Here is a 21,278-nt window from a genome sequence, read left to right as displayed (position 1 = left end):
CGCACTGTCCAACACCAAGAGGGAACTCCCAAAGTCAAAAATCCAAGATCGAGGAATCCCAAAAGAAACAGACACATGAAACACAACTACCGGTAGTTAAAATATATAAAAATGATCTTTATTTGATATATTTAAAAATTCATACTGTTATTAGAGAAAAATATAATTACTTAAATTATGCAGTGCAAACAGTATATTGATCTCACACGAACCCATGTGGCTCATGCTTGTACAAGGCATTTACATTTGTCATACTGGATTCTAACAATACAAAACAATCATTGATCTTCAAAATACAACAATTGTCTGATCACTGACGTGGAAAACCAGCTGACGTGTAACTGCGCAGTTCGCTATTGTAGAGGTGTCTGCCTCCACTGAAACATCCAACTTTATTGGAATACTCTCCAGGCATTTAGTGTTGACTCTTTAAAGGTGACTATTTTCATATAGTGGCGTTGTACCATCATCACCGCCTTGTGGATGGGCAGCTACTCCGTCACATGGCCAGTTTCTCAATGGACATTTTTGTCCCTTCTTACGTCCTTGTGATCTCGTGAAACGTCATCACTCACTCCCCCGACTGTTCAAGTTGAAAGTATGAACGAACAAAGAATTCACAGAATACATAGATGTCAGCAAGCTCGGACCAAGGATGCATCGGTTGGATAAGTCAAAGCTGCATTTTCACCTAAAGGCCCAATAAGCCAGAACTTTGTTTTTTTTCTACTTTTATCTTCAGGACTGCCGACCCCGCCCATAGCGGTTCTTGGGGCTGTTCTAGAAAGTACTAAGAATACATCCAGGGTCTTTTAAATTACCCCAGAACAAAATTTAGCTCTTCGTAGTAGAACAGATCTAATCATCTACAGTATGTTCAGCGCTGCAGACCTCAAATGAAAAAGGGTCCCGGTCCTCTCAAAAGTATCAGCGTCTTCATTTGGTCAGTAATACTACCGAAATAATAATACTAAAGTTCAGTGGTGGAAATGTGCTAGAAATCAGGAGTGCCGCTCCTTTTTTTCTTCACAGTTAATCTGAGGTTTTATTTGTTTTTCAGATAACTCTGGCGCGGAATACCGCAGGGTCCCCACCCCTGTTTTAAATAATAACGGAATTAAAGCTAGAATTATTTCAAAATATATTTTGTGACATCATGTGCTCAATAACAAAAGAATGTGCATGTATGTCGCAGTACGGGAGTGAGGATGCAAAAGCCCCATTAGGTATTTTTCGGGTCCTCCAGGGGAAAGGTGTCCACCCATCTCTGGGTGCGCTCCCGACACTGGTCCCAGTTGTACAGAGGGCGGTACTGGAAGTGGCGCAGCGCTTTGTCCGTGCTCACGGTGAAGGACGTGATGGCCACGGCCAGGGTGTAGCTGTTCAAGAGGGGTGCAAAGTTGCAGAAGGGTGTCAAGATCCAGCGTAGCATGTCGTTGAGCATGGCCAGGAACCACAGCAGCAGCATCGGCATGCGCACGCGCCGGAACTTGAAGGTGGACAGGAAGAGCATGTTGAAGTCCTCGTAGCTCTTGTAGGGCGAGTCGTCGTAGCAGAAAAAGGCCTCGCCGCCCACAGTTTCCGGACGCTCGCGCAGGGCCCGGGCGGCCAGCACGTGCATCCACGCCACATTGCCTGCACAAAGGCAGGGGGAGAACGTTAGCTGGAAGATCCAAACTACTTTTTTTAGAGTTATCAAGCCTAGTGATTTGAGTCACTTCTCTGACACCGTGACTATAGTTTGTTATGCTTTACATTGCTAGGAAACAAAAGAGGAAGAAAGAAGTTGCATGACTTCCGCTTTGCTGTCACCGCACTGTATATTATTTGGGAGTCTATTCTGGGACTCACCGACGTAGACTCGCCCGTGTTCAGTGCTGTCGGGGACGCCGCCAATGATCAGGCCTCCCCTTTTGACCGCCAACTTGTAGAAGTCTTTGATGAGCTCGTGGCCCTCGCCGTAAATGCCGGTCGGCCTCAAAGAGCACGTGCGCAAACGCTCGCCATTCCGCACCTTCGCGGCAAGAAGAGGAGAAAAATATTTGGGGTAAAATTCTGCTCTCAAAGAGAGTTTGAGTCAGCAACATACATTTTGGGAAGCATTTTGATCACAAGTAGACTCACAAAAAGGTCTCAAGAGGAACATGGCTCAACCACAAAACACAACACCGAATGATCTGTCAGGTGCTACCTTTGTTCCATCGGCTTCCAGGACAATCTTTTCGGCCTTGGCCTTGCTCTTGGGGTAGGCCATGGTGTGCTTCACTTCGTAGGGCGTGTCTTCATTACCCCTACATAGACGCAGTCACAGGACAAGTCATGTATTTATTCATGTCAATATTTATATTTATTCAGGAAGCGTTGCTCAGCGCAGCCAAACATTCTTGAACCATGAACACAGCCTAGCAAATAGTTGGATCAAATTTTAGGAATATGTCCCGCCTGCCGTAAATCATGTCCTCATAATATTTATGAATGACACATGAAGTGAGTAAGTCAGTGACCGGCGATACCATGAAAATGTAATTCAATCATTCCTTAGAAGATGTCGCAGGAGAGGAGGATGCAGGGAATGTCACAGAGGTCTCCCCAGGTAGAAAAGGAATAGTCAATGATGCATTACTCAGCCTTGTTTTCTTTTATTTTTGGCATTTTAGTGAGTAAATCCGGGTCGAGTGTTTAAAGGTATTCGGGATACCATGTGTGCTTGTAGACGCGTTGCATAACAACCGACGCGTCAGACACACTGGAAAGAAACATTACAGTGGAAAAAAGCAGTCAGCCAAATAGCCGACTTGTGTGATCATAAACAAGGTAACGGCTCTGTTGACGGACCAACAAGCGGGGAAGGTACAGGAAAAAAAGGATCCATGCCACTTTTTGGCACTACCCTTTTGGGTGGTAACTAAAGGGTTGTGCTAGTTTTACACATTTTGTAAAGAGTCCCGAAAAATGGGTATGGAGCACTTTTTGGGACTGTAATATTAGGTAACGACCACTAGTTTAGGATGCTTATGTTGTCAAATCTTGCAAAGGGTCCCAAAACAGAAATATATCATATGATAGGCTGAAAGGTTGTACCTGACAAAGGGCTCCCTGTTCATGTTGGGCCCGATCACTTCCATGCTGCTGGTGTACAGCAGACAGCAGACGTTGTTGTTCACACACGCTTTAATCACATTCTCGGTCCCTGGCAAAAAAAAAAAAAAAAAACATAACGAAGGAATGATCATTATCAACGCTAGAAGAAAGCGTCAGATGAGAGCTGGATAAGTGAGTTCTTTTGTTTTTGTTCTTCAAGAGTGGACAGAAATAAAATAAAATGAAATAGGAATCTATTTTCTCGAAACTCAACTTTTGTTAAAGTGCTGTACCCCACCCAAATAACAAGAATTTTCCATATGCTATAAAACTTTCTAAAAGGAGATTTATAAAACCAGTAACGGTTTTTCTAGTGCTACATCCGGATCTGCACCGTGTTAAAAACTCCAGTATGTGCACGACCTTCTGGCTAGAAAAACCCCCCCAGAAGAAAAACAAAAACAACTCAAGATTGCACAAAAAAAAAGACTGGTGCGGTGAAACGTGCTGCGTTCAAGTTTTCCCGATGGGCTCGTAATTGTCAGTGTTTAACGGAAAATGATTGCTTCGTGTTCTTCTCCATTACATTTGATGTCAATATCTGTGTAAACCTGTTAAAAATTGACATTAAGGATGGTCAATGTTGCCCGCTGCATATTTCACCATAAAAAACTCGTTACTAAAGATCCAAGAACCCCTCCAATTCCCACAAAAAAGAAAATCCTCTTTTTAGATCATGAACAAAATGACAGCAGTGTAATGTCCTTTTCTTCCAGCAAAAATTGATTTTCCTCCAGCAAATAGAATTTGAGTTTTCGTAACCCTCTCTGGTGGAGGTAACGCCGACCTCATTGGTCTGCGTGCCAGGAATTGACAGCATTGTGTGGAACCTCTCATGATGCTGTCAACATGGAATGTTTGAGGGCTGTTGGAAAAAGGGCCCCCTAGCTGAAGGCTACCTCAATAGCAGCCCTGACAGTACAAATATGCGGACCAGGAGATTTAGACTACACAATGATGTCACTTACAAAGTAGTTATCTTTTCCTCTATATGGCCTGATGAGTGACAGTGTCGCAAACAGATGCATGGACGGAAAATAAATGCTGTATTCAAGATCGCCAACTTTAATGGAACAAATACATGGCTGACGAGGGTGTGTGAAGAGACCCACAAAAGTGGCTCAGTTGGCCTGACAGTGAAAATCTTCTTGCTTGGCATCTTTAATATTAAACCCAATCTACTGGGTTAGAATAATGAACCAACGCGTGGGTAAAAGTAAACCAATCTGCTCAAAATCCACAGTTACCCAGTATGTGGGTTATAACCAACTGAGCATTGAAGAATTTTTTTTTTTTTGGTGTGCAGTCATAGCTCTAGTCCGGAGTGACTGGAGGCTCACCTGTGACATTAACGGCGTAGATGAGAGCTTCTGGGACCTTGTGCCAGACGTCCACCAGGCTGGCGGTGTGGATGACGACGTGGGCGCCCTGGGATGCCGCCAGCACGCTGTCGTAGTCCGTGATGTCTCCCTGGATGACTGTCACCTTGGTATGCCCTGAGGGACCAATCAGGAAGCAGAATTGGCCGAAAAGCTTAAGATCAGAAAAGTTACAAGAATCATGATGTGATGGTTTATAACTTAGGAAAAAAAATCCTGAAAGATGAAGGTGATGTGTTATACTTGACAGTCAGTGAGGCCCGGGATGGGCTCATTAGGTGTGGGTTGAGTTCTCTGGTTACAGGGGGCCTCAGAGGCCTCAAGCGTGTTTGGTGACACGGAATGAACGCCTAAACAAAGCGTTTTGTTTTTTTTCCCACAAAGGCATCACGCACATGTCACTCATTCCCGATATCATTCACACCACCCTGACAGGGGAACGCCACTTCTTGATGGATTCATTCTCTCTGTGCGCGGAACCGACGGTTAAACACGGTGCAGTCACCGGGCAACATAACACACACATGCAGTATCCCGCTGACACAGATGGCAGGTGGTGACAGGCTCACAGGAAATGCATGAGAGTGGGACATCCTGGAGAGGATCTGTGCGCACTGACCATGCAACATAGGCAGCGTTTTGCTTATATTTAAAACAAATATAACAGGCTTCACTTATTTAGAAGAGGTGTGTCTATGTTAATAGCATGAAAATAAAAAGTATGAATAATATGAACTTCCAGTTGCCGTTTTGATTAGTTGTTTGCCAAAAGTTCAAAGGTGAGCAGGAGCAGCTCACTGGGAGTGTGTGCAAAGTGCAACACTTCAAACCGAACATGCTTTTTCAAATGATCACTAAGTGAAAGTGATTTGAAGTACATTTTATATAGCTTTTTCATGAGTTGTTTACAATCTGTCAAACTGCTGCTTGTTGTGCTTGAGTTCAGTGACATCATGTGGTACTTGCATCTAGAAAAAAAATTTTTTTAAAAAAACATCAGTTGGAACATGTTAAGGGAGGCGTTCCAATCAAACCAATTTGGTTTTATTGTTATTTATTTTATTTTAATTTGATTGATTTGTTTAATTTCTAGGATTGCTGCGAATTCGCATTATTAGAAATATATAATCGTATTTAAACAACGTGAATTACTGCGAGTCCTCAGTTAAAAGTGCATTCCACGAGACTCTTAATTGAAGCGTGGTGTTTCGATCCATTTTCCGTCACACTTACCGGTTCCGAGCTCGCTGAGTCCAAGTTCAGTATGCTTGTCGAAAATTCGAACCTCCGCCAAGGCGTCTTCCTCCTGGTCCAGCAGAACACGGAGGAGGTGGCGGCCCAGGAAGCCGCAGCCCCCGGTGATAAGGTACACGAGCCCGGCGCGGCTGTCTGACATGGTGCCGTGCGGTCCGGTTGAGTGTGCTGAAGAGGACAACGAAGAGGTGAAGTATAGCAGCAGCCTATCAGTACGACTCGACCGTGCTGCATTTAAGTAACCCAGGACAGTCCAGTACTTATTTTTTTTCCGAACCAAGTACAGTAAAACCTTTTTAAGCTGTGAGCATGAGCAATGTGTTTGCGCAAGATGACCAAAACAAACAAACACGCGAAGTACATTTTGGGGAATGTGGAGACATTAATGACGTCATTAAAAATGATGCTCGTTTTCACGTTGACGTTTTGATGGCGTCACTCGCTTGTTCATTCATTCATCTTCCGAACCGCTTGATCCTCCACTAGGGTGTCACTCGCTTGTGTTTCGCTTAATATTATTACGGCTATAAGTGAACGCGGAGCCAGGCTGGGCAGGGTGGCACTGGTAGGATAACAAATAAAAAGTTTGTGAGACGTGTGTGTGTGTGTGTGTGTGCGTGTGGTTAGTGCATGTACACTACTTCTTGTGGAATGTGTGCAATTTATTTTTACACCCCCGGTATGGACAGTGTCTAAAAATACTGCAATGTGTCAAAACAAGTCAAAGGTTGAATCCTGGTGGTGACAGTTATAGAAAAATAAATTGCAGATATCTAATGTGCATTTCAAAAACAAATATGTGTAGTTTCTTCCATATTTTAATAATAGTATGGATTTTTTTTTAACTCGAAGTGATAAATATATATGTAGCTATTCCGTTCCTTTTTCGTTTGTGCACAATAGGCTCGACACGTCGGTTTGGTGTGTAGAGGCCTATAAATACTGAATGTTTGATTGTTTAAAAAATATTTTTTAAAGGTTATACAATAAGGTGTTCTTAACTGGTCTGAATTTTACTAAAAATAATTTTATGCCCCAATGTCAGGACAAATCGAGAAGCCCCGAGTCAAGCCTTTAGCCTTCATCGTGATTTAGTATGTTTAAACTCTTGTTCTTACCGCTCGCCTTTGGACCGTCGTCCAAGGTTGCAGCCTGCTATAAATGGAGCTTAGAGAGCGGGTAAAAGTTCACTAGTGGTGCAAGATTTGCAGGGCAGAAACAAAAAAGTCTAACTTGATGTTTCGTCTTAGCCAGAAAAACAAATCAGATGTAATGCATGACGTAAAACTGCCTTTTTACCATTAGCATTGCATTAGTTATCTGCTTTTTTTTCTAAAAATGTCTGAAAATGAGTGAGGCCTTCTGCCTAACAGTGAGGCTAATTAACATATAAAGCCACACTCACACTGAGTTTCTTAGCCAATGACATGATTTGCGAGACTGGGCTATGTTCGACAGCAAAAGAACCACTTTGCACTATTGTTCCAAAAGGTAAGCAGAGCGGCAATGTCAGCATGGATTGGCAATGTAACTCGGTCTTTTTCGATGCAGATTTTGGTTCGAAACACAGCTTTTCTTGATTCTTCCATTCAGATGTCCAGGGGGTGTGAGGAACGTGACATAAGGTTTAAGTATTTCTGCCACAGACCTATCAAGACACTTGGGATGATTTTAAATTGTGAAACACAGACAAAATATTTCCTTTCAGATCACATTTACCAGCAACATAACCGCCGTGGCATCACCTGTTTCATCCATTTCAGGTCACATTCCATCACTTCCTGTTGACATAGTTGCCATGCAGATGCGTCACATCAAGGGAGGAAGCGGTCGCGTCAAACTCTTTCTTCCTCCCACAAACACAAACGACTTTTTCTTTAAAAAATATTTTAATGCACCATTAATAAAGGGTCCAACGCATTAATACAAGATTGCAAATAATATTAAAACAAGGAAGAACCATACAAAATAAACGAGTTGAAGGTATGTACATGTGTCCTGGCATGGAGAGAACAGGGGAGGGAGTGAAAGAGACGGAGGAGGGTCTATTTACAGCCAAGTGTGTTTCTACGAGAAACAAACACTTGTATTTACATCCATGTTCTTTTTTTCATCACTTCATCCCGTGAAGCAGAAAAAAGACTTTTTGCGCTTGTCTTTTTACTACTCGACAGATAAACTTTGGACAGTTTGTCCCTTTTTTTTTGTGGAAATATCCCCTCAGTAAAAAATAACCTCTAGGTAACCCCCTTTTTCGTTTTGTTTTTATAACCCAATGCAAAACAAAAAAGTGCCTGTTAAAAAACACTTGTGCAAAAACACGCCGACAATAAAACCTCCGGGAATTTGGTGGCAGAAATTCAAAATAAGGAAATGACGACCTGGAATCAGCACAAAAAACAAACAAAAACAAAAAAAAAAGAAAACACCCTAACTTGGCGAGGAGATTCTGTTTTGGTTTGTAAATGGCAGATAACTTAAGGATCCGGATAACAGGGACGCTTGAAACACTATGCCATAACAGTAATATTGTATAATACGAACAAAAACAATCCCAAAACAAGGAGAAAGCTTGTATAACATAAGCGGAACATGTCGGGATTAAAATTTTTAAAACCCTGAATTTGTGTCGACTTCCTTGTGCGTGAATCTGAGTGGACCTTCCAAGCCAAGGCCCCGCCTGCCCTCGCCACTCACGTAAGAGTGACAGGAGGGGAGGGGCCGGGGTGGGTGTTGAGGACAAAATGGCCACCAAAAGTGCGAGGCGTGGTTTTTCAGGCGGTTGGGATGGCGACGGGAGCGCTAGTTGAGCGTGCCGCGACAGTTCTCCGTGCCGCACAGGCACGGGATCTTGTTTTCCTCCAGCGGGAACTTGTAGTCGTACGTGATCTCCTCGTTGACAGCGATGGGCTGCTTGGAGTAGATGACGATCTTCTTCTGGGACTCAATGGTGATCACCTTGGCGTAGCAGTTGGGCTGAATAAGACACGCGGGGTCAGTATATTTGAAAAACAACAAAGCACAAGCAATTTTGGTGGGAATAAGGTGCTTTTCTGTGGGAAGAACAAATGACTATCATTGGTTGTTTTGTCTCAGGCGTGGTGGTTTCTTGCAAACAAATTTAGAGGCGCAGGATGGAGCCAGAAGATGATCATTTCTAGTATGGTGCTACGGTCATTTCACATGGGCAGTTTCAATGAGTGCGCGTATCCACTCACAGTGCAGCAGTGGTTGATGAAGCGTGCCAGGTTTCCGCACTTGGTGGCGTCGATGATGGTGTCGTGGTCCACTCGGAACAAGTAGCTGCTGCCGATGCCCTGCTGGGCGTAGCGCTTTTCACGATTGTCCGCCACCATCTGCACGCACAGCCACGCGCATTAGATGACATTTATGGTGGGCATTTGGCAGTGGCGCTACACTGACGCGTTGAACTGCGGCTCACCTGTCGGATGTTCTGACCCACATACTCGATGACCATCTCATCGGCAGCGATGGCCTCCATGGCGAACAGACCCCACTCGTGGATCCTGCTACGTCCGAATCGAAGCTTCTTCTTGCGGAACTGCACCAACACAACAAATAACAGAACATGGAACTCCTGGAAAATCCAGCCGTCTCACAAAATACAACACCAATAAAATAATGAAAGAAATTTCCAACTATAAATCAAACATTAAAAAATTATCAAAGAAATACTTGTAAAATCTGATCTAAATAAAAATATATAAACCATACAAATGAAAAAACTACGATACTAATCTTTTTTTTTTTTTTTTAAATAAGGTGTAGTCCATTTTCTCTCGCTATTCATGCAAGTTGTGTGATAATTTCCTGCATGTGCTCACTGGCAGATAACCGGGTTGTGAAACATGAGGTTACTGAAGTGACGTTTTGAAGACATCGTGTGCTTTGACGGTGTCTGGAAAAGGGGCCCGTTGCAGAGCGTGCGAATGTTGCCGCACGTATTTGTTGGCCGTACCTTGAGCTGGTTGAGTTTCAGTAGGTCAGAGTCCATAACGGCTGGTGTGCCGATGACGGTGAGAAGGCGCCGCTGCTCTGAGCGTCGCTCCGACAGCACGCGGTTGGTGCCCTGAAGAAGAAGAAAAAAATAAAAATTATGAGGACTTGTGGCGCTATCTGATGGCCTTAAGGTGCAGGACAATCAAAGAACCTTGACCTAAATCAAAGGAATTCAGTGAACTTGATGTGACATAACTGAAAGCAGATATGAGTGTTGTAAGATCTGATACCGTCGTGAAAAGTTTAATCTACACACTATTCATGACAGCTAAATTCCTCAAGATGTTTTAAGATTAGCATAGCTGACAACCAACCACTGGATCCCCTGGCCCATAAAATTTGTTCATATGGAACTTCCCGACGCAAATAGTGGAATGGACTTTCGCTCCATGCAGGGTTGCACAACATTGACGGCAATGTGGTCAAGTACAGCAGAAGTGCACCACAAGTGAGCACAAATTTGCATTTAATTACATTTTCCACCCTAATTCGGGAAATCGATCAATGTCTAAATTCTCAACAGCATGCAACTATTTCTCACGTTCTAAAAATTCCCATTTTTCCATGAAATCCAATTGAAATTAGCAGGCATTTTATAAATCAAACAAAATGTCGTTCATATCAATAGAAGAGGGGTTTTGGTGCCATCTTGTGGCCTACATAGGGAACCAGACAACTTTTTGAGACGTGTCAATTATTCTCAAAAGCCCACCAGTTGAGCTTGGGATCTGTCCTGAAAAGCTTTGTGGCCTTTTTTTTCTGTGTGGTGGTGGTGGTGGTTGGTGTGTGTGTGTGTTTGGGGGGGTGTTCGCTGTGACATTTTTGTAATGTAAAATGTGCCTTGGCATACATTTGAAGAAAAACTGCTTTAGGTTGCTTTTTACAGTGTCATAACCTATCCTAGTTGGCGCTCTGGTGCGAAGTGTTCGGGGCCCAAACATACCGAGCTGTCGACGTTCTCCACCTCCCGTATGACCTGTTCGGGCAGGTCCAAGTCCAGGTAGACATCCTTCTCCTTGCGGCTGATGGCATAGTAGCCTTCACTCCTGGCACAACCCGTCACATGCTCGCGCAACTGCCCGTCTGTGTTCCTCTTCTTCCGTCGAGGGTTTGGCAAGTTGGTCAGTACAGCTCAGCGTTAAGGTCGATATGTCATAACACGAGTCTAACAAAGGGAGTGTCAAAGTACGGCCCACCAACTAACGGGACGCGAGATGGACAGAATGAGTAGGATATCAGTGTGCTGCACCCAGTGGGTGTCGTTAAGCCACTCGGAGTTGTGATCATCCTGCAGCAGCTTCTCGTACGTGGTCTTCAGCAGCATCAGGTCCTCGCCGTCCAGGCCCGAGTTCCAGATGTCGTATAGGATGGTCATCTGCTCGAATTCGCTGCGGTTGTCGTACTTGATCGGAGGAGGCTCGGGGCGCGGCGCGGGTTTGGCAGACATCAAGCCGGCCTCCTGCAGGAAGAGGCGTTCGCTCTTCCTCACGTCGTCCGCCGCCACAGCAGACTCGCCCTCTGAATCGGTGCTGGTCAGTTCGCCGGACTCCAGCTCCTCGACGTCCACGTCCTCTTCTGCATCAGAGTCCTGCACACAGCGAGGGAATGTCACCGCAGTGTCAGATTCGAGTACTTTTTTGACACGTGTCGTGCCGTGTAGGGATCAATCACATGTGAACACACGTGACTCCACTAATACAGTGTTTGACATGTACATGCTGCACATTTTGATGAATGCAGTCATTTTGCACAATTTTTTTAGCTGGACAGGTAGAGTAAAAGTACAAACCTCTCGTTTGCGTTTCTTTTGTTTTATGGCTGGCGTCTCCTTCGGTTGTTTTGCAAGGAGAACCTCCAGATGATCTTTGTTTTTACTTCTCATCTTTTTGTTCTTCTCTAGCTCCAGCGCTTTGGTCGCCAGTAACCTCTTGGTCGACGGACTAGCCTGGCTCGACTCTTCAGACAGCAATCCCAAGTACTCGCCGGGATCTCCTCTCGAAGGAAAGGCTTCGCCGATGACCTCCTCGGGCGCCTCCAGCACCCCAGAAATGGCGCTGAGGTCGGCCGGGAGAAGGAGGGAGGACTCCTGCTTGGAAGTCTTCCTGGAGGCAGGTGGTGCGGCGAGGACTGGCGGTCTGGAGTAGTTGTGCTCCATGAAGACCACCATGCTTTCCGAGCTCATGACTCGCAGCAGAGCCTCCTCGGAGAAGAAGCCGTCCTCCATCTTCTGCTCCTCGGCTTCGTCTGACGTTTCCGTCTCCTCCGAGTCGCCGGCATCGGGATCCATCTTCAGGGCCACATCGGCCAGCACCGACAAGTCAGCGGCGGAGGTGGAGGCCAACTGCAGCAGGCTTGAGGCTCCCAGCTGCTCTCGCAGCCTCATCCTCTGCTCCTTGTCATCATCCTCGTCTTCTTCGTGGAGGGAAGTCGGAATGATGGCAGTCCGGGACTTTCCACGCGATCGCTTGCTGAGGGGAGATGTGGGGGGCACCTCCTCGAAGGCCATCCTGCACATGGAGGCATGGTCCAGTGGGAGGTTCTGCACAGTACGACACACCATGACAGGGGGGGCAGAGGATTTGGGGGAGTCTTTGCCCGAGGCCCGTTTCCCGGGCATTTTGGGCGGGGCAATCCTTTTAGACTCATCAGAATCTGGAGTCCGTCCACATGGCGGCACGATGAGAGCGTTAGCTTCACCCGGTTTGGAGGCGAAGGGGAGGAGCTGGATACCGTGGGCGGGACGAGGTCCAGTCGCGACACACGTATCCAACGGTTTGGCGGGTGACAGGGGGGGTGCATCACCCGGCATTTGCTGGGGAGGCAAAGACACAGATGGCGGCAAAGTTGATGACAGATCTTTGCTTTCGTTCTCCTCGGTGGAGAAGGAGACAGTCTTTCGGCGCTTCTTGAGAGGGGGCACCAGGACCACGGGGGATGGAGGACGAGGGTACGGCGGGGACGGGGGCCGTATGGAGGGGGGTCCCGGTTTGCTGTCTTTGGCTTCACCTGAAAGACATGATGTACATTTTCAGTGAGTGTTCGACAGTGGAAAATGTGCCAGTCAGCTTTGCTCTGATGTTCGTATTTTGGCTCGATTGTTAGATTAGAGTTGGACTGATTGAAATAAGTCTGCTCCCACTCGAGTTTTTCCCACCCAATGACTGGCCAAAATCATTTCAAAGTGAATGAGTCAAAATGTGAGTGGACGTTTCAGTACTTCATGGGGAATCTGAACATTTGTCCACAGCTTTAAATCAGACCCAGCAACAACACAGAAACATAAAATGATCTCGTCGCTACGTCGACATCGATTTCTTCTTGGCTTTCACGGTATTTTAAGCACCTCACATTTGGACTTAAAATGACTTACCAATTTTGAGCTCTGCCTTTGTAAATATCTTCCCTCTGATAAAAGCACAAAAGCAAAATATAATCAACAGCATTTTCAGGACAGACACACACACACAATGGAGGGTAAATTAATTTTTTTTGGGCATCAAAAAACATTGAAACATACCTGCCGTCTTTTTCCAGCGTGCTGTCCATGGTGGAGTCATCCATGGTGTCCGGGTCATCGCTGTCAGGCATCTCCCCTTCCTCCTCGGACGAGGAGGAGGATGAAGACGCATCAGAGGAAGAGCCCTCTGAGGAAGAGGAGAGACTCTCGTCGTCGCTGTCGGCGCTAAGGGCATCATCTAAAAATAAGCAAAACACGTTTTTGACTCTATGGATATTTCCAAGTCATTCTATTCACTTCTATTGTGCGAGGTGGCGTTTGTCAGTAATAACTGGCGAGAGGAGCCAGAAATTAAATATATGTCTGTGTGTCACTAAGTTTGCAGCGGACTTTATGACTGATGGGAGAAGTCATTGATCATAACATTGCATGATTTGCGAAAAGTGTTTTTTTTTTACCATCAGACTTGTCACTCGCCTCTACTTCTCCATCATCCTAGAAAGGACAGTTACCATCAGAAAAAGTGATCTGGAATGCTGCCTTCTAGCTATCAAACAGACATTCCAACATCAAACCTTTTCAGAAGACGAGCCATCAGACGTCTCCTCTCCCTCGCTGTCCAATTCCCAAGGTTTTCGACTCCTGGGCTTCTTTTTCCTCCTCTTGTTGTCTCGTCCTTCTCGACCAACATCAGGCATTCTCCCGTCAACACCTGACAACCAGAAAAGAGTCAAACGGTCCTCTTCTGACATGACGTAACATGACATGAGCTGGACAAACCATCGTCATCCTCATCGGGCGGCGTCGATGGCCGAGGTCTTTTCATGTCTGCTTCTGTGAGCTCTTGAGGCTCTTTCCTCTTCACCTGTACAAACATTGTTTTTTTTAAACAATTATTGATCTTTTTTTAAATTGTTTGTGTAATTTGTTGCACTCTGACAGCACTGCGTTAATTACCTTGAAAGAAGGTAGCCTGAGTGCTCCACGCAAAGAGAAGCCCTCCACGCCACCACTTTTGGCCCAGTCCACCAGAGACATGAGGGGCTCGCGAGGACGATTCACTTTCTCCTCCTTTTTCTCGTCGTCGCGCATGGCCGACATCGTCTGGAATGGCTGATGACAAAAACAATAGCGCTTAAAAATAGACTTTCTAATTCATTCGTATTCTACAAGCTGGTGGCCGAACCGGATTGAATTAAACCATCACGAACCAAATGCAGTAAGTGACTCCCTGACGCACTGCGATTAAGAAACGGCGACCGCTGGTTTTCCTCGGCCTATTGCACACCAAGCGACAGGGCCAAAAACAACTAATTGGAATAAAAACTGCCAGTATTATTAAGTTTTGTGGCTCCACATACAATACTGTACATTATTTTATTTTATTTTTTCAACCCCCCCAAAAAAACCATGGTGCGAAGAAGCCAGGTCAAATTATTTATAGGACAAGTCAAAAATTCCAAAAAGGAAAAATTTAAATTCTAAATGAGATATTTCTGTACCTTAGCCTTAGTCTCCTTCCTGTCCCACCACTCATCAAAGGTGGCAAAGGCGATGTTCTCCACCATCTTGCGGTTCAGGTCTCTCTGCATGATGCTCTTCATCTCCTGGATGAGGGTGGCCAGCGCCATCTGCACGGTGGCTTCATGAGGGTTCTCAGGCAGGAGGGGTATCTCCTCGGTGGGGCTCTGGTACTCACCGTCCTCGCCGGGGGGCATGGTGCCATAGGCGGGCGGTGGCATGTAGGAGGGGTAGTGTGCAGCTGAGATGTGTGGGGGCCATGCTGGGTGCGGAGGCGGGAGATGCGAAGGAGGCGCTATCTGGGTGCTGTGCGGGTCAGTGTAAGGGTAGGGAAGCATGTGGGGCGGCATGTAGCGGTGATCCTGCTCATAGTGTGCAGTCGCCCCGCTCCCCTCTTGGTCCATGAAAGAGGCGTGCGGGGGTGGCAGCGAGTGCAGGTGGTATGAAGAGTAGTCCCCCGTGGCAGCCTCGCCCGCCGTGCCGTTAGAAGACGACATGCGCAGCTGGTGCAGGCGACTGAGCATGTGCGTCTGCATCTGGAAGGACATGGGTGCCCCACCAGTGTATTGGTTCATCAGTTCCATTGAGGTGGCATAGTCATACATGTGGGGGGGCAGAGGATACTCCGGGTGAAGCTCCATGTGAGGGGGCGGCGGGACCCCGGGAGGTGGAGGTGGCTGCAGGGAGTAGCCCGGTGGCGGTGGGGGCGGCAGATGAGGTGGGTAAGAGGGGATGGGCGGGTGCAGGGAGGTGCCAAAGTGCTGTGTTGACTCAGAGATGGGTGGGGGCGATGACGACGAGCGGTCTGCCGCCGCCTGGGACGTTTTTGCCGCCTGGGAGGACGATGGCGAGGAGCACGAAGTGATAGAGGGCTGGTGGGTGGTCACCGTCGTAATGGTCACTTCGCCCTCCTCCTCCTCGTCTGAGATTTCCATGTCTTCCCCAGAGGAATGAGGGGAGGGCTGAAAGGAAAAACAGAGGGTTTTAACCGGTTGAGAAATATGGAATAAAATAACTCCTCGGATATCCCGAAGGACTTCAAAATATTGACGCTGGAATAGTTTGAAAATGCGGACATAATAGTTAAGAGTCTGTGTGAATGCTTTACACGGCCTGGGAGCTGCCACTGACAAGGAGGGGCATTTCATCATTCAGATGACTTGATACTTTAGCCTAAGATAAGGCTCCTAACCTTTGACTAACAGGAGAAATGTTTGCCTTCCGAGAGTGAACATGAAAAATAATAATCGAAGATGGCTAAATGACACCCGCTTACCTGACTCTGACCGTTGTAAGGTGGCGTGTGCGCTCCAGTCCTGTTTTGTGTGTCACTGCTCACGTCCTGCGTCGACTCCTCTGGAACGGCGTCAGTCTCCGCTGGGCCGACCGGGGCCAACGGTTCATCTGGGGCTGGCACGTGAGGAGAGTACGTGGAAGAAGCTGGCGTGGAAGACAGTGGCTCAGCGGGGCTTTTACGACTGTCTGTTCCTTTCCCTCGTTTCCTGAGACTGTCTCGGTCACGGTCCCCTTTGCCCCTCTCCTTATCCCCGCTGTTGACTGCTTGGTTGACACCCGTGTTCTCTCCCGCACCGTTGCCCGCTCGCCCTCTTTTTGTCCCGCCTTCCGAGCGTGAACCCCTCAGCTTATCCTCCTCATCTTCCTCATCGGAGGCAAGGAAGGAGAACTTGGCTTTCTGCTCCTTGAGGAGCATCTCAATGCGGGAGTCCAGGCTGCTGCTGTGGTGGGCAAACGGTAAGCTTTCATTGGTGGAGTCCGGCTCCGGGGAGGCAGAACCACGCCGGCGACCTGGTGGCAAGCTACCGGAGGCGACAGGGTGCTGGGGGAGGGGAGTGGAGGAAGGAGGAGTGGAAGAGGAGGCACTGGAGGAATGGGAAGGGGACACAGGTGGTGGTGTCTTCGGTGGGATTGGTGGCGTGCTGGGACGGCGTTTGGGCTTGGTCCACTGCTCCTCTCGTTTGGGACTATCCTGGTTGAAATCAAGCGCTCCCAGCGTCTCGGCCACAGCGGCGGCGATGACGGATGCTGGTGGAAGTGGCGGCGGTGGTGGGGGAGGAGGCGGCGGAAGAGCACCTGCCAAGGGTGCAGGTGCCCTCTCAGGGAGGCTCATGCCCCCTAGACGAGCGGATGCATCCAATCCCTGAGGAGGGACTGGAGGGGGATCTTTGGAAGCTGAATATGCGGAGTAGGACGAGGGCGGAGGGGACATGCTGTTCGAGGAAGAGCGGTGCGAGTTGAAATTGTATCTGGGGTCCGAGTTGCTCGAGTGGTCAACGTCCCGCTCCCGCTCTCGGTCCCTGTCCCGGTCTCGATCCTTGTCGCGGTCATGGCTGCTCTTCCTGCGACTGCCATGGTGGTTGTGCGAGTGGTGGTGGTGGTGGTGGTTGCGGTGCCGCTGGTGTCCGTGCTCACGCGAGCCCACGCTGTCCCGTCTGTATCCCCGCTCGTCCCGGCGGTCCGAGTGGTGGTGTGAGTGATGAGAATGGTACTTTGAGGAGGAGGAGTTGGCGTCTTGCTGGTGATGGTAAGACGCCCGCCTGGAGGCGCTGCTCACCGCCCCATAGCGCCCCGAGTCTCTGTCCCGCTCTCGCTCAGTCATGAGAGGCTGTTCATACTGGGACCCGGGAAGCGGCGGAGGCATGGCGGAGTGGTGTGCCATGTGGGACCCGGCTCCTCCCGCGTTGGGGTAGGGCTGGTAGCCGGGCGGTTCGTTAGGACGGTACGAGGTGGCCGGGGGGTACCCAGCCCGACCTCGGTGGTACAACGAAGGTTCGTGAACGTCCTCGGAGTAGCGAGACACTTTGAATCCACCGCCTACCGTGGACGACACCGCAGAGGAGGAGGAGGAGGAAGGAAGCATGTCCTGAGGGGGGTAACCGCTTCCCAAAGTCCCCGCGTTGTAGCCGCTGTGCCTGACAGAAAGAAAAGTCACAATTTAAATTTTAACTAATCACCTCAAGTTTGAGAATCTCTGCAATGATTTTTATATATATGTTTTTAAATAAAGATCCCCAAAAAAAGAACACGAACAATCAAGTCACTAGACAGAGGTCTTGCATTCCCTATTTTAAGCAACGCACCACCTCACAAATCATCCCTCCCCCAACCCTAATGAAAATAACACATCATGCGTTGCTTAGAAGCGAACACTGGAGGTCGAGCCGACAACCCACCGGGTTCCAGAATAGCCCGACTCCTGAGAGAACGGCGTCCCTGATCTGGAGCTGTATGGTGTTCCGCTCTGAGAGGACGCTGAGGACCCCGAGGTGTAGCCGCCTGTCATGGACGAAGAGGGAGGCGTGTCCAGGCGCTGCTCACCAAAACCGGTGTCCGCTGAACCGGGAGTGATGTTTCCAGACTTGAGGGCTTGCTGGACACCCGCTGCCAACACTGCCAACTCGCTGGAGAGCCGACGCCGGATTTCAGAAGACTGTGTGGACAGGAATGACGTGTAAGCGTTTGGAAATGAAATACAATTCATATTCTATTCATGACAGTTACCACATCAGGCTGTTGCTGTGCGGGGGTCTGCGGGGGGAGGCAATCAACTAAGGCCTTGCCCCCCAAGGGGACCGTTTGAGGCGTGTAGGAACCATTCACAATCAGGTCATAATACTTCTGCCTCTGCTGGCCTGCAGACAAAAGAATAATTGAATCTCTCTCTCTTTTTTTTTAAACATTAGATCGGAAAAATATATGTTTATTGGGATAGTGAGAATAAAAACCATGCAACTCACAAACAGGGGGTGTATCAGTGTAATAATGACGATATATTATGGTAACAATTAAAGAAATCAGGATTGATTGACAGTGCAGCTTCCTCCCTCTGTTGTCAAATGTGTAGCCAAAATCCTCCCCTACTAATGAACTATTGCTTGGAACTGCTATTACAAGATTACTTTGTTGTCTGTCTGTAAAATGCTATTGTAGTTTTCACTTTGTTTGTGCAGTGCATACACGTGGCGCTCCAACAATCCACCCTCGGCCCACCTTTGATGTCCAGCTGCGCATGGATAATGTTGCCCATGACAGAGGTGTTGTGCAGCTGCTTGACCGTGTCCTTGGCACCACGTGTGCTGGTGAACAACACTCGAGCCAGGCCCAGGTGCTTCCTGGTCTTGGGGTGAAACAGGATCTCCATCTCCTCCACCTCACCAAACTTGGCGCACATCTCGGCCAAGAAGGGCTCCTTGATGTTGTCATTGAGCCGGGCGAAGGTTACCTCCTTGAGGGGGATCGGACCCACATAGAAATCGTCCAGCTGGGGATTGGGGAGAGAAACAAAAATTGGTCAGGACAAATCTGAATGTGGGATGCTCTGAGATGTGTGGAGATCTTTTCACCTTAAACTTTGGCACTGGCAGGACCATCTCTGCATACCTGGACCATAATCTGCGGGGTCTTGGGTCCCGTAGTTCACCCACAGGTGGGAATCCGGAGTCCTAGTGACATTTTGTACACATGATGTATTGGAGTGTAACAATTTTAAAACCCACAGTTTACTGAGTGACGCGGCTGCATTAAACAGAACTGGACAATCAAGGTGAAAGCCGGGAGGAAAACACTTAGCCTGGACTTGTCGCAGGTGTACATATGAAGACAGACGAACATCAACACTCTCTCTGAACACATGCTGCCTATACTGAATGCCATCTGTAACACTGTGGAACCACGCACCACTGCAATCACATCGCATGTGAAATTAAAACAGTATATACTCACAGGCACGCTAAAATGTACTCCATCGTATCTGTAGATCTTCTGTGCCACCCGTCTGATGGCCGGGTCCTGGACCAGTTTGAAACTCTTCCACTGCAAACTTACGGCTTTTTGTGTGTCTGCACCGCTGTCTGGATCCATCCTACAGCTGCCAAAATACATGTGTTTAGATAGTGTGTAGGGAATGCAAACAACACTAGCAAGTACCGGTATGTGCACAGCTTTGGGCTGGCTAACGGTACACAAGTCGTGCTACAAATACAATCAAGTAAACCCCAAGAACGACACGCATGAAGCGCGAATAGTAACTACTTGTGTATCGTAAATAAATACGGAGAAAAGCATTAAAGAAGACATTTGGCTGACGTTCGCCGCTCCGGGTAAGACGCTGTCAAAACAATGAGCGACTTACGTCACAGAGCACTAGTTTAGTTCAGCTAGCTGTGCTAACATGCTAACACGCAGCGAAAAAACGCAGTGGTATTAACTATTCGCACAAAATAAGAATTAGAGATGAACAAAACTCGAACCGGGTTCTCAATCGGTTCATAAATATGACATTACAGGCGTTTCGAGTGCTCCACAACGGCGTCAAATTTCTTACCTTTTTTGTGTGTGTGCTTATGCTAAGGCAAGTTATCGCGACTAGGCTAACGGCTAGCGCTAACTTAGCATAAGCGTCAAATTAGGACGCAAAACGGGTCGTTTTGCCACACTGTACAGTCGATACCATATTATAAACGTCGGCCGTTTAATCTAAGACTTTTGGGGAATGTGAGGTTTGGTTTCCTCCTGAAAAGGCAAGACCCGCAGCCCCGAGAGTCGAGAGCGCGCTCATCCGAGAGTAGTAGCCCGCCGTCAGGCCCGCCCGGTCAACAAGAAAAACAGTCCACCCACCAAAACACAAACGGGACAGCTCCGAGGCCCGCGTTCAAGCGAAAGTAGGGGGCGAAAACGATGCCGCTGACATTCCGGTTGATAGTCGAGGGAAGCGCGAGTCCCTGCGGAACACCGGGGAGTTGTTTTTGGCCTCTAAAAGCCCAATATTGTGGAGAGAGCGGCCATCGCGTAACAAACCTGAAAGCCTCGCCTGTTCTCCATCAGAGGAGGCGAACGCAGCAAACAGCTTCTCACAACCACTTTCCACTCAATATAAAAATAAAATGAAAAACTACGAGTTATTGTGCCAATCTGTAACATAACAACTGTTGTCTGTAATAGGTTTCTGTGTGAGTGACTAGAATATTATTTTGATCAATATTATTTCCCTGAATTATAAGGTTAAAACACAATCGAATCTGCGTTTTTAAATCGTACAAGCAGCTGGCCGAAAGCTGTTAGAATTCAATCAAATTTTAATTCGACCATTGCATTATTGTACTCTTTGCACTAACTTTAATAATTGCGATATTATTATAGATGAATCACTTTATTCCCCGTGCCATTTAAGTAATTTAGCCCCATGGTCGAATCTGTGTTTTTAAGTCGAACAAGCGCGGAGCGTCCTCTGGTGGCTCTCTTCTATAATTAAATACTGTCCAAAAAAGAAACAACTATTCAACAAGATTGTTTATATAGAATATTCTAACTATAGTTAGCTAAAAATGGAAAAATAGACAATGATTGATCAATAAAAAAACATTTGGAATAAATAGCCTAAATAACTTGTGATAGAATGTATGTGCTAAATGTACTTTATAATTTAAAAAATGATGCGATTAGGGAAATTTTAATATACACGAGTTGTACGATTACATATTTATTTTTTA

The 21,278-nt window shown here is 47.3% G+C and overlaps 2 protein-coding genes across 5 annotated transcripts; both read right to left on the bottom strand.

Moving 5' to 3' along the window:
- Window positions 1–96: 96 nt before the first annotated feature.
- hsd3b7 (hydroxy-delta-5-steroid dehydrogenase, 3 beta- and steroid delta-isomerase) lies at window positions 97–6,041 on the bottom strand. The gene is made up of 6 exons (XM_086133797.1): window positions 5,754–6,041; window positions 4,482–4,637; window positions 3,082–3,190; window positions 2,192–2,291; window positions 1,852–2,014; window positions 97–1,635 (listed from the first exon to the last, which is right to left on the bottom strand). The coding sequence occupies exons 1-6, from the start codon at window positions 5,914–5,916 to the stop codon at window positions 1,223–1,225; spliced, it is 1,104 nt and encodes a 367-aa protein (XP_085989923.1). The 5' UTR covers window positions 5,917–6,041; the 3' UTR covers window positions 97–1,222.
- A 1,603-nt stretch (window positions 6,042–7,644) lies between these two features.
- Window positions 7,645–20,609, bottom strand: setd1a (SET domain containing 1A, histone lysine methyltransferase). 4 transcript variants are annotated; one of them, XM_086133392.1, is made up of 21 exons: window positions 20,407–20,602; window positions 19,513–19,657; window positions 19,134–19,232; window positions 18,781–19,051; window positions 18,292–18,422; window positions 17,964–18,220; window positions 16,049–17,702; window positions 14,754–15,734; window positions 14,209–14,364; window positions 14,032–14,116; window positions 13,827–13,963; window positions 13,710–13,746; window positions 13,312–13,489; window positions 13,165–13,199; window positions 11,584–12,800; window positions 11,024–11,382; window positions 10,738–10,912; window positions 9,754–9,864; window positions 9,217–9,336; window positions 8,993–9,130; window positions 7,645–8,750 (listed from the first exon to the last, which is right to left on the bottom strand). In XM_086133392.1, the coding sequence occupies exons 2-21, from the start codon at window positions 19,648–19,650 to the stop codon at window positions 8,577–8,579; spliced, it is 6,453 nt and encodes a 2,150-aa protein (XP_085989518.1). In that variant the 5' UTR covers window positions 19,651–19,657; window positions 20,407–20,602; the 3' UTR covers window positions 7,645–8,576. The 4 variants fall into 4 exon arrangements, with proteins under 4 accessions (XP_085989518.1, XP_085989515.1, XP_085989517.1 ...); XM_086133389.1 differs by lacking the exons at window positions 7,645–8,750; window positions 8,993–9,130; window positions 9,217–9,336; window positions 9,754–9,864 and having other exon boundaries at window positions 10,779–11,382; window positions 20,587–20,609; XM_086133391.1 differs by lacking the exons at window positions 7,645–8,750; window positions 8,993–9,130; window positions 9,217–9,336; window positions 9,754–9,864 and having other exon boundaries at window positions 10,779–11,382; window positions 16,049–17,696; window positions 20,407–20,544.
- Window positions 20,610–21,278: the final 669 nt, after the last annotated feature.

The sequence above is a fragment of the Hippocampus guttulatus genome, chromosome 16 (genome assembly GCF_054856545.1).
Source record: "Hippocampus guttulatus isolate MCC_2025c chromosome 16, RoL_Hgut_1.0, whole genome shotgun sequence".
Classification (NCBI taxonomy): Eukaryota; Metazoa; Chordata; class Actinopteri; order Syngnathiformes; family Syngnathidae; genus Hippocampus; species Hippocampus guttulatus.
Note: the sequence above shows the minus strand (reverse complement) of the source record. Positions and strands in the feature narration are given on the sequence as shown.